This window comes from Xenopus laevis, chromosome 2L (genome assembly GCF_017654675.1).
Source record: "Xenopus laevis strain J_2021 chromosome 2L, Xenopus_laevis_v10.1, whole genome shotgun sequence".
NCBI lineage: Eukaryota > Metazoa > Chordata > Amphibia > Anura > Pipidae > Xenopus > Xenopus laevis.
The window spans coordinates 187,266,314-187,284,650 of NC_054373.1; the positions used below are offsets into that span (position 1 = coordinate 187,266,314).

At 42.2% G+C, this 18,337-nt stretch overlaps 1 protein-coding gene across 5 annotated transcripts in view; it reads left to right on the forward strand.

Moving 5' to 3' along the window:
- LOC108707614 (disks large homolog 2) overlaps positions 1 to 18,337 on the forward strand; it is a 659,829-nt gene that overhangs the window by 194,876 nt on the left and 446,616 nt on the right. For all 5 annotated transcript variants that reach the window (XR_005965552.1, XM_041582854.1, XM_041582851.1 and 2 more), the window contains exon 2: positions 11,130 to 11,294. Coding sequence is in view for 4 of the 5 variants with exons in the window: in XM_041582854.1 (XP_041438788.1) it covers positions 11,130 to 11,294 (165 nt within the window). In the remaining variant the exon portion in view is untranslated. The remainder of the gene's footprint in view (positions 1 to 11,129; positions 11,295 to 18,337) is intronic.

Here is an 18,337-nt window from a genome sequence, read left to right on the forward strand (position 1 = left end):
TATCAGGGAGCGACAGAGGGGGTTTATTCTAAACTTGTTTCTAAGCCAGAAATTCATCTATAGGCACCTGATTTGGGGCCACTTCAAGCAACACCAATGACGGCGGTGGGCAATGTGTTGGCAAGCCACTGCCTGGGGTAACTAAAGTATTAAGTAGGTAAAAGGTGTGTAAATGACCTTAATAGTCATATTAGTCATATTAAAAGGCGTATAGCATGTGATTCTGGTTAACAAAATGTCATTTGATTCAACCCCAAAGGCTGAAATTGTTTGGCGTGGGTGAGAGAGACTTTTTTTTCCAGCAGAATTTCTCAATACATTTTGCTCATTGCATTATTTTTTTAAGAGCTTGCAGAAGTCTTGAGTAGTCATCAGCCCCCAGCATGTTCCCTGGCTATTCCCACTCAAACCTGGTTACATGGCAGATGCTCCTGCGTCACACACAGGAACTTAACCTTTATATTGAGGCTAAAATGAATGAGCGCTCTCGCATGCAATTTTATAAGCACTGCAATTTAATGCTCTCTTTGTGGATTAGAGGGAAAAAAGATTCATAGGATTCAGGCAAAGTAGTGGGAAACTGGTGGTGGCAGATGCCAGAGTTTGTATAGAAATGTCCCATTATTGTTAAAAAGTATTCCTTATGCTGGCTTTGTGTTTAAATGGGATGTGTAAATGAAAAAACCCTTGATTCCCTGTCAGGTCTTCTCCCCTCATGGTTCAGCCATGATGCCAGGCTTGGAGGTGGCACATAGGCTACAGCAGTTGAAGACCCCTCTTGGCGGCTTTAGTTCAGGGCCCGGCTTTAGCTCATAAAAAGTGATCTGGGGATAACGTGAAACTCGTGCAACCAGTCGGCCAGGTTCAGATTGTAGTTTGGGCGTTCATTGCAGATTCAGGTTGGGTGCAGGTCAGACTCGGTAAGTCCCTCTGTCCTTGAAACCACATATAGATACCTCCATTGCTTGGCACCCTTGTGACCTACAGTATAAAACTTCTCATCCAAATATTCCCTGGGAATATCCATGTGGGCTTGCCATCTTTCCAACCAGCCCCAGTACTCACCATCCTAAAATTGCATACCCACCTTCCAAAACTATACCAGCTAACCACCTCATACCTCAAGTCCATCCCATGCCAAACCTAAGTAACCACTACTAAATAACCTCATCTTAGTGGTGGGAGCTGTTCCAAAGCCTAATTGAATTGTGCCCCAATTCCTGTAACTGCTCTGCACTTAATCCATCAATTCCTTCCCAATATCTAGCCTCAACGTTCTTGATACAGCATGCAGTTTATGGACTGGCTGATTCCTAACCCCTGTCATGGACCCAGCTGCTCCTGCTCATGCCCTGGGACTTCTTTAGGCTATTTTTACTACCAATAACCCCATCATTGCTGACACAGATCCCCCCACTACATCCTACAGTGACATTCTTTACAATTCTGTGCTTCCTACTTTGTGCCATCAGTCTGAGGAAGGCCTATGTAACCCTTTCGACACCCCTTTGTCGGTGTTTCACTCTACGTGTGGCGCTTACCTGATGACATGGGACAAACCTGAGCGACTCCGCAGTGGTATTGGGAGAGACTGGGTACCTGGTACTTACTAGCGCAGTGCCTCCACCTAGTGGGATCCTGGAATGCACCTACAGGTGGCCCCACTAGGAATACAGTAATAACACACCTACAGTATTGATTAAACTGAAAAACGGTTTATATAAAATAACTGGCCAACTAGTACATGCAGCACTCCTAACCGGTGGCAATAGGGCCTCACTAACTTAACTTGCTCACACCAAGCTGTCTACCTAACTAAGAAAAGGCAAAGTCCTTTAACAATCAGTCTCTTTATTCTTCTGTGTCTCTTTTGGGTACTGTCCCTTTAACCAGGATACTCACACAAATCCTCTTTGGATACTTTAGAGTCTCTTCAGGTGAGTCCAACACATTCAGACATACAGTGAGACTACCAGTCCCTTTGGATGCTCAGATAGGAATCTCCTGCTGTTTGTTCCTCCAGTCTGTGTTCATTTCACACTCTCTGTCTTTCCAGTATATGGCTTCCCTGTGCCAGCCTGATCCAAATGAATACTTGTGGTGCAGCCTCTCAGCTCTCTGGGCCCACCAGCAGCTCTCTGGCTTCCTTCTCTGTCCACCATGAGATTCTCTATGCCAGGCTTTCTTCTTTTGCCAGTCTCTGTGACTTCCTTTTCCTGCCTGCCACTCACTAGCTGCTGTGTCACTTCCTGTTGCACTGATCTCACTGAATAGCTGGTTGCTAGGTAACAGCTTACAGCACACACACACACACAGGCTCTGGGCTTCTGCCCTTACAGGGATGAGTGCAATGATGTTGCACGGATTCCCTACACCTATATCTGTTTCAGCATGATAATACCCCCTTGCACAAAGTAAGGTCCATACTGAATTGCTTTACACAGGTGGGTGTGTGCCAGGGTTCAAACTCTAAACCATTCAATGTACTGGGAGTTGACTGGAGGCTTTGTGAGCTCACCAATGTGATCATTCCAACTACTGGTAAGTTTAAGGGCCTGTCTCAATCTACTACCAGTTCTTGGTTCCTGAGACCATCCAGTGATTTCCTGGTTCTGACTGTTGGTCTGTTAATTGCATTTTGCCTTGCCTGCCTCCTGCCCAGACCATTTCTTATTATTTAATAATGAGTTGGTTTTTTTTGTCTACCTCTTCTACAGACTTCTCATAGTCCATAAAATAGTAGTTAGAGGAGAGCACTCATAGAAGCAGATACTGCTAAAACATTTTATTATTGACTACAAATCACACGACATGTTTCGGGCATGGCCCTTTCTCAAATGGGACTTCTCATAGTATCTATCTGTGTTAACCAGTCCATGGGATCCTGAATGTCTACTCTGAGCTTTTCCTTTGGACAGAGGGGAAGAACTTGACTGCACAGAATCCTGACCTCAACTCATATTTGGGCAGCATGATGGTTTTATGGTTATCACTTCTGCTGGGCTCTTGGCTTGATTCCATTCAGGGCGCTATCGGCAAAGAGTTTTTACATGAGCATGTGTTTCATATGGTTTACCACCATGCTCCAAAAAACATAAAGCATTTTAGTTGGCTCCTGATACAACTGGCATATGTGAAAAGGACCTTAGACTGTAAGCTCCACTAGGGCAGGTACTGATGTGAACAAAGTCTGTAAAGTGATGGGGAATATGTTGGAGATGAATAGGACCTTCAACTGAGAACCAAGACTGGTGCCCAACCTCACTAACACTCTTATGGCTGAATAGAAGCAAATCCCACCAACAACCAACCTCTAGTGGGAACCTTCCCATAAAAAGAGGGCTGTTATAGCAGCAAAGAGAGGGGCAACTTCATATTGGAAATGTTATGGCACCAGGTGTCCACATTTACTACCAAATGTCATCTTATGGGCAAACAAACCTTTTGATTTGAGCATATTAACATTTTCACTTTGAATCCCACAACATTATCCCTGCGGGTTGCATGCACTATTGAAAAAGATAATTTCATGTTATACAAATTGTTTAAATTTCGTATTTTCTAGGCGCTGAGAGAAGATTATTTGGTACCATTATAGGTAGGACTAATTTGACTGGCTTCGTACTGTGCATTATATTTATGTTTTGGGAGAAAAATGTTTAAATATAAATCCCACTGCGTCGGCTGTTTTTTTCCACCGTAGATTTCTCTATTCCCTGCGGTTCTGTCTGATTTCTGGATTGAATATCCGTTAATGAATTGTGAGGTTTAGAACTTCAGAGTTTGTGTGTGGGAGGCGGGCGGGAAATGTACATGATTATGGAGATATCTATGTCTCTGATTCAAAAAGAAAATTAACCTGCAATTTCAAATAAGGCGGAAAGGTACTGCCGTACGGCCACATGTTACATGGAACCATAATGAGTCTACTAAACAATAACATCAGAAAATGAGGAGAAAGTAATTGTAGGGTAGGAATCTGACTGTGAAATAATAATCATTTGCATATTTTTCATTTTGTATTTACTAAATATTCATTTATACATTTTAATTACTTATATTTATGGGGTTATTTACTAAAATCTGAATTTATCTCATATTTTATTTAAAAAAAACCATGACCAAACTCCCATGTTCGATTTTAGCTTATTTATAAATAAAAAATACTCGATTTAATCAAGGAAAAACTCGATAAACCAAATGTCAACCCAAATCGCTCTAATTTCTGTGTCTTTTTCCAGAATTGCTAAAAAATTTCCCAACAAAGTCGAAGTTTCAGGCTAAACCCAATTCAGACCACAAAAAAATTCAAATTGAAATAGGTGCCTCTCCCATTGCAGGACTTCAACAGGTCTGAGATGGAGGATTTTCGGATTCAGGCTTTTTGCAGCATCTGTGTATAATAACTTTTTTTTCCTCTAAAAATTCAAGTTTTCTAGTGAAATAACTCAAATATTTTGAATTTTTAACATCCGGATTTTAATAAATAAACCCCTTAGTGGCAGTCTTTTTATGCACAAAACAATTACAGATAAATATGTAGATTTCTTCCACAATTTAAGTTTTCTTGCAGCAAATATTGCAAATTTGAATTTCCAAAACTCTACAAAAACGTTTTCAAAATTTAGCGGGTTCATTAAAAATGATGGGTAGAATGTTATTTTACATTTGTGGTGTTTTTCTGTGATCATGTTTTTGAAAGCACACATTCAAGATATTTTGAGTTTTTTCTAGGTAGATTTTTATTGATTTTGATATATGTTTTATGATTTTTATGAATCAGCCTCTATATTTTGTATCTATTGAACATTGCGTGTAGCCATAATAGTTACTGTATATATAGCCATTAAAGGAAAAGATACCCACTTACAAAACTTAATGGGGCAGTATACCTCCTTTTTGGTACCTCTTTCCTCTTGTCTCTCTTAAAGGAAAATTCAACCCCGCACTGTGATAAGTCCCCACTGGCCCCCCTCCTGCCTCCTCCCTGGTAAGTGTTACCCCAGAATTGTGTCTCCAATTCTGGGGTAACACTTAGCAAGGGGGAGGCAGGGAGGGGGGCAGTGGGGACTTTTCACAGTGGGGGGTTTAGTTCTCCTTTAACACTACAATGTAACAGTAAGCGTAGTTTAGGGGACTGATAAATGTATCCTCATTTACTTTGCATTCCCCTAAGGATTGGGCACTTTGTCTAAGGAAAGGAGAAATTTACCCATTTCATAGTCATAGTATGACCCCCCAGATATCTCTGGTTGGGCCACTAAGTGGCACTGTATAATAATATGTAAGAACTGTGCCATGCAGTCATAGGGCTTTTTGCCAGATACTTCTGCCAGTCTTTCCTAAATGAATTAGAGTCACCTGTGGAGCCAATCAAAAGAAGGAAGGGAGCGCTCCAACCCCCTGCCATGTAATTAATTAAACAGCCTTTTCTTTAGCGGTCAATTTTCAATCTAAAAAACGCTCACTGCAGGGATAACTTGGCTCGGGTGCACTTGCCCCATACCCTCCGCTTAACAGTATTTCTCCAAAAACACAAGTATGGGTCACTCACCGCTCCTGTTTGGTGGCCTGGGTGCTGTGCCCCGAACCCTCAGCATAGGGGAGACATCAATCCTTTGAACCAGCGAAATGGCACACACTCAACAGGACTCCAGGCAGCTGTAAAAATCAATTCACTTTATTTCACAAACATTTGTCGTCCTAGTGCGTTTCGTGTGTTCATACATGTAACCATAGGTATGATTGCGTGTGTGAACACATGAAACGTGTTAGGATGACAAATGTTTGTGAAATAAAGTGAATTGATTGTTACCGCTGCCTGGAGTCCTGTTGAGTGTGTGCCATTTTGCTGGTTCACTTGTGGAGCCATCATTAATCAGGACTAGTAAGGGTAGCTAAATCCTGTAATAGTCTCTCTAGGAGAGCCAGCCATGCTTAGGGCTACCTATATTGAGCAGCTTTGGCTCCACCGAGTAGTGATAGAAGTGATTAGATCCCAAGGGCATTGTTGCCTAGTCAGGGAACCAGAGACAGATAATAGGGGCTTAGATAGATCCCACCTGGGTTCCACATAAGAGGTGTCCTCGAAGGAAACAGGAGAAACTCTGGGTAGACTGATCCAATCTCAAGCACTACAAGAGTGAGTTTCTGCTATTGCTCATTATTGTGAGTATACACTGGTCACTGTGCAATGACCATTCTCTGTATTGTTGATCTGTGTTAATAAATCAGTTCAGTTATTGTTCCAAGAACCACTGACGCCCAATCATTGTGCACTGCATACAGTTACAGTTGTACAACACCCTGCCTCCACACCGTTGTGAGGGCTGAACCCCTGAGGAATACAGGTCTCATCCGGAGCCATTATTGGGGTAAAGCTAGATTAGAGGGACAAGCTGCTCATTTTACTATAGCCTTACAATTATACATAATTATTTATGTTCAATGTTTAGACTGTTTCGTGTCCATCCTATAAATGCATTGTTGGAATGCCCAGCAACGTTGAGACGAGTAGAACTATAGAAATAAGAAACACACATACATCCCATAGCAGATACAAATAGCAAATATAGGTACATGCCACCCTCTACTGGTGTAAGGAATCATTTCCCATGGAAAAGAACTTGTTCCATTGAGATCAGACAATGTGCCATAGATTCAGAAAACTCAGGGGCAAATTCCTCATGGGTCGAATATCGAGGGTTAATTAACCCTTCGATATTCATCTGGGAATTAAATCCTTCGACTTCGAATATCGAAGTCGAAGGATTTTAGCGCAAATAAATCCTTCGAATCGAACGATTCGAAGGATTTTAATCCAACGATCGAAGGATTATCCTTCGACCAAAAAAATGTAGGAAAGCCTATGGGGACCTTCCCCATAGGCTAACATTGGGTTCGGTAGCTTTTAGGTGGCGAACTAGGAGGTCGAAGTTTTTTCTTAAAGAGACAGTACTTCGACTATCGAATAGTTGAACGATTTTTAGTTCGAATCATTCGATTCGAAGTCGTAGTCGAAGTCGAAGGTCGAAGTAGCCCATTCAATGGTCGAAGTAGCCCAAAAAACACTTCGAAATTCGAAGTTTTTTACTTCGAATCCTTCACTCGAGCTTGGTGAATTGGCCCCTCAGTATCCTCAATAGCCCAATTACTGCCGGGAATCAAAGTCAGAGGTTAAAATGATTTGGGTACAATTCACTAGATACCATCGTTCTTAAAATAATCTATTTTCATCATCAAATGTTAAACTAAAAAATTTTTAAAGATCAAATAAATGAAATCAGCAAATTTATTATATCACACAATATATATAATATCATGTAAAGCAAGGCACTCACAGGTCTTAAAATATGGTGAAAAAGAGATAAAGTTTATTTGTTATTCCAACGTTTCAGTCTTCCCTGAGACCTTATTAATATATTTATCAGATATATAGATCCGTTATCTGGAAACCTGTTAACCTTAAAGCTCCAAATACACATTTTAAAAATGTTTTTTCTCGTTAACATTAAAACAGTAGCTTGTACTTGATCCCAGCTAAGATATAATTAATCCTTATTGGAGGCAAAACAATTCCAAATTATGGAAAGACCCCTTATTTGGAAATCCCCAAGTCCGGGGCATTTTGGATAACAGGTCCCATACCTGAATTATTATTGTTGATTTGTAATTAAATTTGCAAATGTACTACAGGTATAGGATCCATTATCCGGAAAACTGTTCTTCAGAAAGTTCTGAATTACAGGAAGGCCATCTCCCAAAGATTCAATTTTAATCAAATAATTCTAATTTTTAAAATTGATTCCCCCTTTCTCTGTAATTAATAAACAGTACCTTGTACTTGATCCTAAATAAGGTATACTTAATCCTTATTGAAGGCAAAACAATCCTATTGGGTTTCTTAAGTATGTCAATTATTTTTTTTAGTAACCTTAAAGGTACGGAGATCCAAATTGCATAAAGATCCCTTATCTGGAAAAAAACTCTGATCATTCTGGATCATTCTGGATAACAGTGTCAGGGACTGGTAGGGGCGCTAAGGAGGAACTGGTAGGGAAGGTGAATCCTTCAGGCAGGAGTTGATATTGTGTGGACAGGAACAGGAAGGAGATGTCGAAGAATCTGACCGGACGGAAAGGGACGGAGAGGCGATAAATCTGTGATTGAAGCAGGGTGAAGAGTCAAGATGGTGCAGGAGTAGAACCAGAACAGGACTAGGATGAAGACTCTGAGACAGAACAGGATGGTGCAGGTGTAGAACCAGGTCAGGATGGAGCAGGACAGACAGGGACAAACTTAGGACAGGACTAGGTTTAAGAACAAGATGAGCAGAGAATGTGATAGGAACTAGGCAAGGAGCAGCCAGAGCAGGTAACAAGAGCCAGGGTCAGGCCTCAGTGCTCAACTGTAAGGCCAATGCTCAGGCACGGCCAGTGAGGAGGGCTGGGCTTAAATGGGACAGGGCCAGCCCTGATTAACTGACTTCAATCCACCAATAAGGATGCTGGGGTGAAATAGCTATGCCCAGGACCCAGATGACAAGGGAAAAAGAACTTGCCAGTTGCTCTACTGGCCAGGGTCGGGCCAAGGTATTTTGGCACCCTAGGCAAGGACTTCAATCAGTGCCCCCACCCAGTCCTATATTACCATTTCCCACCTTACTATTCAAATTGCACACCCATTATGTTGCCCCATGTACCTGTGCCAGCCCCTATCATATTGCCCCATATGTACTTGTGCCAACAGCAGTCAATCTCTCAGATTGCTCCCAAGCCTTCCAATCTGTACCTGTGCCAGCATAAGACAAAACATCCATCGTATTGTTACCCCCAGTCTGTAATTATGCCAGCAGCAACCAAAATAATCCATCATATTGCCCCTAATTTGTACCTGTGCCAGCAGGAGCCAAAAATCCATTATAATGCCCCAAACATCTGTGTACCTGTTCCAGCACCTATCATATTACCTCCATTTGTACCTGTGCCAGCAACAGCCAATCCCTCATTTTTCCCCCAATCTGTACCTGTGCCAGCAACAGCCAGAAAATCCACAATATTGCCCACAAATATGTACTTGTGCCAGCAGGAGCCAAAAATCCATCATATTGCCCACAAATATGTACCTGTGCCAGCAACAGCCAGAAAATCCACAATATTGCCCACAAATATGTACTTGTGCCAGCAGCTGCCAAGAGTGAGGTGGGGAGGGGTTGGAATAGGCGGTTTATAAAATTAAAAAACTATTAAAGGCCAAGCAAACCAGGGTTTAAAAAAAAGAAAAGCAAACAAGAGCCCCTTAAAAGTGCACTCCCCATCATGATTGCACCCTAGGCGGGCACCTACTCTACCTACCCCTAGTTCCGGCCCTGCTACTGGCCCAGTGGTTAGGTTTGAGCAGCCAGCGACCAGGAAGGTCCACGATCAAACCCCACCAGAGCCCAACAAACAGCTCCCATACTTGTATATACTTTAAAAACATTTAAAAACTAATTAGGGTGAAAAAAAATAAAAAGTATGAAATAATAATTTTTTTAAAAAAAATGTATTAGCAAAGGTTTTATGTAAAGAAAAATCAAAACAAAAACAGCAAGTCCTCCATACGCAAACTATACTTTTTGCATCACATAAAATTATGTTCAAAATTCTTTGTGATTATGTTAATAGCACTCAATATTTGCAAATCACCATATTTTTACATACAATGCAGCAAATCCCCCCCCCCAAATTTCAGCATAATAGTTGTTAAAAATTTTGTTCCGACCCTAACTCAACCTCAACTCAGTCTGAGGCCCACCTAAACCTACCAAAACGGTAAGAGCAGAAGAAGAAGAGAAGCATAGGGGTAATAGCGGGTGCACTAGAACCTTAATAATGGGGTTATAGTTTGTCCAGCTCTGACATTAGATATTGGATTTTTGCACTAGCCCAGGAAATGCCACCTGCTGATTGGTCAGTAAGTCCATGGCCTTGCAAAAGAGCAGTGATCTCTATTCTCACCCCTCCCCTGATCTCTGGCACCTTATTCACCTGGGTTGCATTTTATTTTTTAACAAAGGTCCGGCAATTTATAGCATGACATTTCTACTATTGGCTGGTTGCTGTTGTTTCTCACCAAGAAGGAAATTCAACCCAATTAACAGAATGTGCAGAGTTAGTAAAAACAAATTCTGCTTGCATGTTGATCATATAGGAAGGGACAGAACACAGCGCTCTGTTATGACCTACTGCAGGGGTCCCCAACCTTTTTTACTTGTGAGCCACATTTAAATGTAAAAAAGAGTTGGAGAGCAACAAAAACAGGAAAAAAGTCCATGGGGATGTCAAATAAGAGCTGTGATTGGCTGTTTGGTAGCCCTTATATGGTCTGGTACAGGAGTCTCTGTTTGGCAGTACACCTGGTTTTTATGTAACCAAAACTTGCCTCTAAGCCAGGAATTCAAAAATAAGCACCTGCTTTGAGACCACTGGGAGCAACATCCAAGGTGTTGGTGAGCAACATGTGTCTCGCGAGCTACTGGTTGGGGATCACTGACCTACTGTATCCAGCATCCTTGGACAGTCGTTGGTTGACTAAGGATGCTGGGAAATGTATGTTTGGGAGCTTGACAACTTACCATTAGAAAAAATTCTCATTGCTAGGTACATATTTCTCTCATGGCTTTACACCCAGGTACCGGTATTAGTGTCCAGGATATTTTAATCCAGATTAAATTGTCTGAGAGCTAATTATTCTGGTGTCAATGATTTCATGAACATTAATTAATGATCCCTGGACTAACGGGATCTCAGGAGGCCATAAGTGGACCACCTATACCTGACCTTCCCACCCCTTAGCATTTAATTGAATTAAGAGGTCATCATTCACATTCATTCGCATTATTTCCCTTTTTCATTGACCATTCTCCGCACTGTGAGGGCAAGAAGGGCTAAATGATTCCATCTCTTATCGGAATAACTCAACTTCTATGGAAAGGTTCTGCGGGAGGGTGGTAATCAGTCACAAGTCTGACACTCATTTCTAGAAATACCCCTGTTGCACTGTTTCTAAGGAAATACAATTTAGAAGGTTTAAAATGAAGGAGAAAGTATGATGTCAATTTTTAAAATATATTTTGCCTTTTGCTCTAGAAATATCGCTATCAAGATGAAGACACGCCTCCTCATGATCACTCATTACTTCGGCTAACTCACGATGGGAAAGGTCCCGAACTTGTCCATGTGTCAGAAAAGAACTTATCGCAAATAGAAAATGTCCATGGATATGTGATGCAATCGCATATATCACCGCTAAAGGTAGGTGCTCTGAATTTATATCCATAGAGTGACAACCGGTGTTTGGGTTTATAACCTTCAGTATCTGCCCAACGATCATAAATCCATTGCAAATATGTAATACAACAATCAGCAAAGCTTTTGACTGCCTAATGACATGGGTTTCTAGACTTTTATTCATGTGAAAGTAGAACGTGGTCAAAGAATTAAAGACCAACAGTACAATACTTTAAAGAAGGCCTGTCTAGTCGTAGAACTCTACGACATTAGCAGGAATGGACTAAATTATATCCTGAGAATATAATTATCCAGTGATTAAGACTAACTAATCATCCCATAACCAAGAAAATATGTAACTCCTGGCTTGTGAAGGCCCTTGAGTCATGGGCTTGGACAACCATGTAGAAAGGTCACCACTGGAACCTGCAAATAGGAATTTTGTTCCTGAAGGCATCAACTGCTTTAATCCAAGGGATTCCATATATTGATGATTAAGAGAATAGGAGCTGAGGCAATGCTACTCTTTCTTGCCAGGAGTGAGGGGGCAGTCTTTATATGTCAGGCATCTTCACCTTGTTTTTTTCTAGATGTTACTGAAGTTGTAAAGAACGCTGTATAAATTTCACTGCATTTTGTCCTCCCTCCTCTGGTTGTCACTGTTGTACCTTTTGGAGTATTCACTCTAAACCATGATGATCATCAAAAGGTTCAACCATGCCATCAAGTTGCAGTAAGCTGAACTGCAATGTCTAAACAGTGTGGAAGCCCATTCCTTATAGCAGGGGTCCCCAACCTTTTTTACCCATGAGCCACATTCAAATGTTGAAAAAGTTGGAGAGCAACATAAGCATGGGGGGTGCCAAATATTGACTGTGATTGGCCATTGCTAGCCCCTATGTGGACTGGCAGCCTGCAGGAGGTTCTGTTTTTTATACAACAAAAACCTGCCTCCAAGACTGAAATTCAAAAAGAAGCTTCTGCTTTGAGGCCACTGGGAGCAACATCCAAGGGGTTAGTGAGAAACATGTTACTCATGAGCCACTGGTTGTCTGTCTGTTGCAGATTAACAGGAGCTGAAACTACCGCCCCACCAGCTGGAGATGAGATGTGGCTCAGATTACTGTATGATATTTTCTTTGTTTCATTAGAGAAACACAGATACGTATAATTGTAGGTTTGTCATTGTTGAGCACCGTGCAATGGCGTCTCCCTGTAATAAGTGGCTTGTTTATCTATTGTCACAGTTTTTAAGGCTTCCTCTCTTGTCTTTGTGTACATTTCCCAAGGAAAAATAGCAATGTGTATAGAGATAGTTAGTCTGGGCAGGTGTGACTTTTCTCACATTCTATTCATTTATTCACTTTGTATGAATTAATTTCCTGGAACTGACAAACCAACAGTTTAAAACAGGGGTAGCAACCCGCGGCTCTGGAGCCTTATGCGGCTCTTCATCCTGCTTGCTGCGGCCCTCGCACCTGCTGGCGGCTTCTTGAGTGTGCGACCGCGGTAAGCTAACGGTTATCTTACCACGGTCGCACACTCAAGAAGCCACCAGCATGGTCCTTACCACGGTCACACACTCAAGACGAGAGGGAAGGTCGGCACTTCAGAAACAGAAGTCACATTAAACAGATGAGAAAACTGGCATTTAATTGAGCTATTCAGTGTTTAATTTATTTCAAAGTAGGCCTACACATACGCATTACACTACTGTTTGTTGTATTCTGTTGTTGTAATAGTTAAAATTAAAAAAAGGTTAAAACTTTTAAAAGTTTATAAGCTGTGTCATGTTTCGCGGCTCCAGACTATTTTTCTTTAGTGGAAGAGTGGGCAAAACGGCTCTTTTGATAGTAAAGGTTGCTGACCCCTGGTTTAAAATGACATAGGCTGAGGACTAGAGGGCAGTTCTAAAAGAAAGAAAAAAAAAATATAAACATTCTAGTGTTTTAAGGGCTTGACCACTACCAGTAAGGTTCTCTGAAAGGTTGCCTTAGAGCAGGTCCACCAGGTGCTGGACACCCATTTGAAGCCATATATAACTGGTACCAGGACAACACAGCTGGAAGGGTTGGGGAAATTCAGTTATCAGAGAGGGGAAAGACAAAGCGGGAAATTTACTAACCTGTGAAAATTCGCCAGTGACGGCTTTGCACCCATCACTCTACCTCGCCAGGCGAAAATTCGCTCAGACAACGCTAATTTTCTAAAATGCGAAGTTGTGTCCAGAGCGGCAAAGGCTGGCGAATTTTCTCTAGTGTTACTTTAGAAGATGCGCTAGCGTTCAATTATGCCTAGCGAAACTTCGTAAGAGGTCAGGCTAATTTGCATACTGCGGGAAATTAAAAAGTTGAATGGACGTATATGTTGCAGCAAATATATTACATTACAGGGAACCTTAATAAAGACAATAGAGTTGTTATAATGCCCTACTCATGAGCCCACTGTATAATTTATGTTTCATATGTTGTCAGTACAGAATTTACGGAGCAACCTCGGCAGCTGAATCACAAAATCATCATTTATTGAAAATGGTTAAAAACATATATATCATAGCAGTGACATGTACCCCTACGCTTGACGCGTTTCGTGGCGTCTCGCCACTTCCTCAGAAGCAAATTTACCCCATTTTGCTTCGGTGAAAAATTCCCATAGCTGCTGAAAAATTTGCAAAGTTTTGTAAAATCTATTGCAGTCCATGGGTGACTTTTATGTTGCGTTGACCTTTTTGTAGCAAAATATATTAAGGCAGCTTTTTTCCTCACTCCAATTGCGTTAAAGTCAATGGGTGGTTTGTTGCCAAGTTTTTTTCTCACTCCAAAAGCCTTGTCAATGGGTGTTTTATCTCACTCCAATGGCATTGAAGTGAATGATTGGTTTTTTTTTTTTCACTGTGAATTTGTGATGCAGTTTCGTGGAAAAAATCCGCCGATGGTGAAATGCGGAATTTCGCTCTGAATCTGTAAGGGATGCACCGAATCCAGGATTCGGTTCGGTATTCGGCCAGGATTCGGGCTTTTTCAGCAAGATTGGGATTTGGCCGAATACTTCTGCTGGGCCGAACCAAATCCTAAATTGTATATGCAAATTAGGGGCGGGAGGTAAATTGCCTAATTTTTTGTTATCCCCTTCGAACCCCTTAGGATTCGGTTCGGTATTTGGCCAAATCTTTCGCGAAGGATTCGGGTGTTCGGCCAAATCCAAAATAGTGGATTCATTGCATCCCTAGAATCTATGCATTGTGAAAAAATTGTCTCATCAGTACTGACAAATAAAGATTAGCATTACTATAGTAATAGTATAGAACCCTGTGGATTTCAGGATCTACCTGTATGATCTTCTTTGGATTTATTTGGTACCAGCACATCATATTATTCAAAAGTATAAGGCTGGGAAGTGGTTCCCCATTAGTAAGAGGGCACGGTGGGTGTAGAACCTGGGCTGGAGTGAGAAGTTGGGGCAGAGGGAGTTGTAATGGTGCTAGAGTAGCTCAATGTTTGGTGCCTTGATGGGTATCGAGTGGTGCCTCAGTGCAACAAGTGCAGGTTTACCTCATATTGTGACTATTACTGAAAAGCCCTGTCTCTTGTTAAATAAACAAGTTGAATTTGACCCGTTTCGCTTTGCCGGAAAATCACAAATGGCAGCAATTTGCCAAAATGCATTGAAGTTTATGGGCTTCCAACTGTAGCAGCCACCTTTGGCCTCGGGAGGAGCCCTCAGCTACTCAGATGCTGCCAGGTTTTAAAACGAGAGTTGCAAGGCGAGGGGTTCTAGACAGGCAGAGGGGCTCAACTGTAAAGCAAAGTCTTTGGGCAGAAGGTCGTAGTACAAGGCATTAGGCAATAGCGTAGTCAGAACAGGCCAGGTCGAGGCAGGCAGAGAATAACGTAGTCAGGCAGGCAAGGGTCAAACCAGGAAGTCAATCAGAGCAGAATCAAAGTCTGTAATCAGGCAAGGGTCAGGATTCAGAAGTCAGGATCGTCAAATAGCCAGGCAGGGGTCACAAACAGGTTCAAACAGAATAGCACCAGGAACAAACTCCTATAACGGGCAATGAACATGTGGAAATGAAAAATGTACCTTTAAGTACATTTAATTTTCACACCGGCTCGCCTGCGCCTATAATTAAAGAAGAGGCGCGGGGCGCGCACCCTAGAGAACCGGCGCCATTGAAGAATTTCGCAGGCGTCCCTGCCGTCCCCCCACTAGACTACCAGGGTGAGTTGTCACATAGAGTCTATGGGCATCATTTTCACAGCGAAACTCAGTGAAATAGTCACTAGTCAGGAATGACTGGCACCTTCTGTCTGTAAGAGTCGCAGCAAGTGCCACCCTTTTCCCTCCCCTGCCAGCGGCTCAGTATATTCCTTATAGTAATAGCTGTGATATTAGAATTATTTCCATAAATGTGTAAAAAAAAACCCACAGGTCTGCAAACTCTTTTTTGCCCAGTAGGGAGCAGAATGGGATCGCACACTCTCCGTTTTTTTGTTTTTTTTTTTTACCTTTTTAGAACTAATTTTTTGTGATCAGCGTCCTAGTTTTTCATTTTTTTTTATGATGGCAAATTATCATTCCTTTTATGCATGCCTGAAACTCTGTAATTAGTGAAAATAATTACAGGTCTCTGCGAGTAAAGTGCAAAGCTATTTCCTTGCATCCCGTTTCTCTTAAGTATTTTTTTTTTTTTTTTTTAAAAACATGTTTATTACAAACGTCTCATTATGATTTTGTCTTCATTTGTTTCCTCTGTTATTATACGGTATAATGGATGTATCCCATGTCCAGCTGCCGTCACCATGTGATTATGAAATTATAAGAGGACAAACCCGCTGTACTAATGGGCATGTATGGGGTTCTGTAAATGACTTAGAAAGTGGGGGGTAAAGCCCCAGCATCATATTCATTCTGTATATAATCCTTACAGTAACATGAGTTTCATAATCATTGTAATTGAGCTTGATAACAGAGACACGGACATCAAGTTCAATCCTTTCTTCAAGAGAAAAATCTCTATCTTGTAGAAGGCAAAAATATCCACCTGGGGCCTCTCTGATTTCTCGCTGATCTGGGAAAAACCACAAGGGAGGGGTAATAAGTTGACAATCAAACAGTACATAGCAACAGGTAAGTGGGGTCTCTCTCTTCTCCCAGTAGGAAGTGGAGTTTCCTCTCTTCTTTTATGGATGTGAAGTCTGGGATGTGACAGGAGAATCTCTGTTAGTGGGTGTCCCTCAGTGCTGAGTATTTGGGGCACTGTAGCAAGAAGTGGCCTCATCCTCCATGGCCTCCTGGTCACATCGCTGGCACAGTCTGTTCTCTCTGGGTCTGTAGGTCTGTCTGTGCTGTCCCTGTTCTATCTCCAAGTTGTGGCCACTCAGTCTGTACATACTCACCATCTGTCTGTCTTTGGGCTTCTGTAGCCTTTCCAGATATGGGGCCAGTCTGTACTCTCTCCCCAGTGATTGGTAGATAGAAAGTTTCTGGGAATTTGATATTTCGTTCCTCCAGTCACAGACGTATTGCTCTTTGACTTTGTTTATTTTTTGTGTTAATTGGCCTTTTGTCAGTTGGTGGGAGTGTTGGGTGGGCAGGGTGCTGATCAGTTGTTTCAGGGTGCTGATGAGTTATTATTTCAGGGTGCTGATCAGTTGTTTCAAGGTGCTGATGAGTTGTTATTTCAGGGTGCTGATGAGTTGTTTCAGGGGGCATGGTTTGCCCTGGGTCTGGTTGTTCAGCCAGGCTTTATGGTGGTAGCTCATGGGGCTGCTGTTCTGTAGATGTGCCCAGTATGAGAGCACCCTCTTCTGTATGGCAAACATTAGGTGAAATCTGCCCAGCTCAGCCCGACAGGCAGAGTTTGAGGTGCTCCCGTGGGCCTGGAGAAGGTGCTTACAGAATTTGAGGTGGAATGTTTCTGTTGGACTAGAATCCCATTTGGATTGGACCCCACACTTAGCTTCCATAGAGGAGGATTGGAGCGATGACACTGTGGAAGATTCTAAGCCAGACTCTCACTGGTGGTTTAAGGTGGTACAGGTGTCTTCTGATGGCATAGAAGGTCCTGCAAGCCTTGTCTTTTAGGGCAGCTATTGCTGGTTTAAAGCTTCCTGATTGGCTGATTTCTAGGCCAAGGTAGGTATAGCTGTCAGTGCCATTCAGTGTGCAGTTGTTTAGTGTGAAGGAGGGATTTATGTTTTGTTTATGCTTTTGGAAAACCATGACCTTCGTTTTGTTTGGGTTAATGGGCAGTGCCCATGTTGTGCTGTACTTCTCCAGTACTGCCAGGCTGGCTTGCAGGCCACTCTCTGTTGGTGAGAGGAGAAGGAGATCATCAGCATACAGCAGAACTTCACCTCGCTGTCATTTCAATCCTGGTGCTGAGGAGGAATCTAATGCTGCTGCCAGTTCATTGATGTTAAATAGAGTTGGACTCAGGCTGCAGCCCTGTCTGACTCCACGGTCTTGCCGGAACCACTCGCTTCTCTTCCCGTTAATCTTCACGCTGCATTGGTTCTCAGTATATGAGCTCTTTATGACATCAAATGTCTTCCCTCCTATGTCACTCTCCAGAAGTCTCAGGAATAGACCTGGGTGCCACACCCAAAAGCCTTTTTAAAATCTACAAAACAGGCAAATATTTTTCCATGTTGTGTATTGTGGACGTGGTCCCTGATGAGGCTGTGCAGGGAGTAGATCAGTGGTACGATGGTTTGGCATAAACCCTGCTTGGCTCTGGCTGAAGACATGGTGCTGGGTTAGGAATGTGAGGATTCGCCTATTTAGGATACTGTTGAACAGTTTGTCCATTGTGCTGCCCACACAGATCCCTCTGTAATTGGCTGGGTCATAATGGTCCCCACTTTTGTAGATGGGTGTTATGAGGCCCTGGTTCCATATCTGAGCGAAGTGGCCAACACTAAGGACAAGGTTAAAAAGTTTTGTTATTGCAGCATGTGTTTCTGGGGGGCTGTATTTAATCATTTCAGACAGGATTCCATCTGTACCGGCAGCTTTTTTACATTGTGGGTCTTTTATTTTCTCTGCTAATTCTTGGGGTGTTA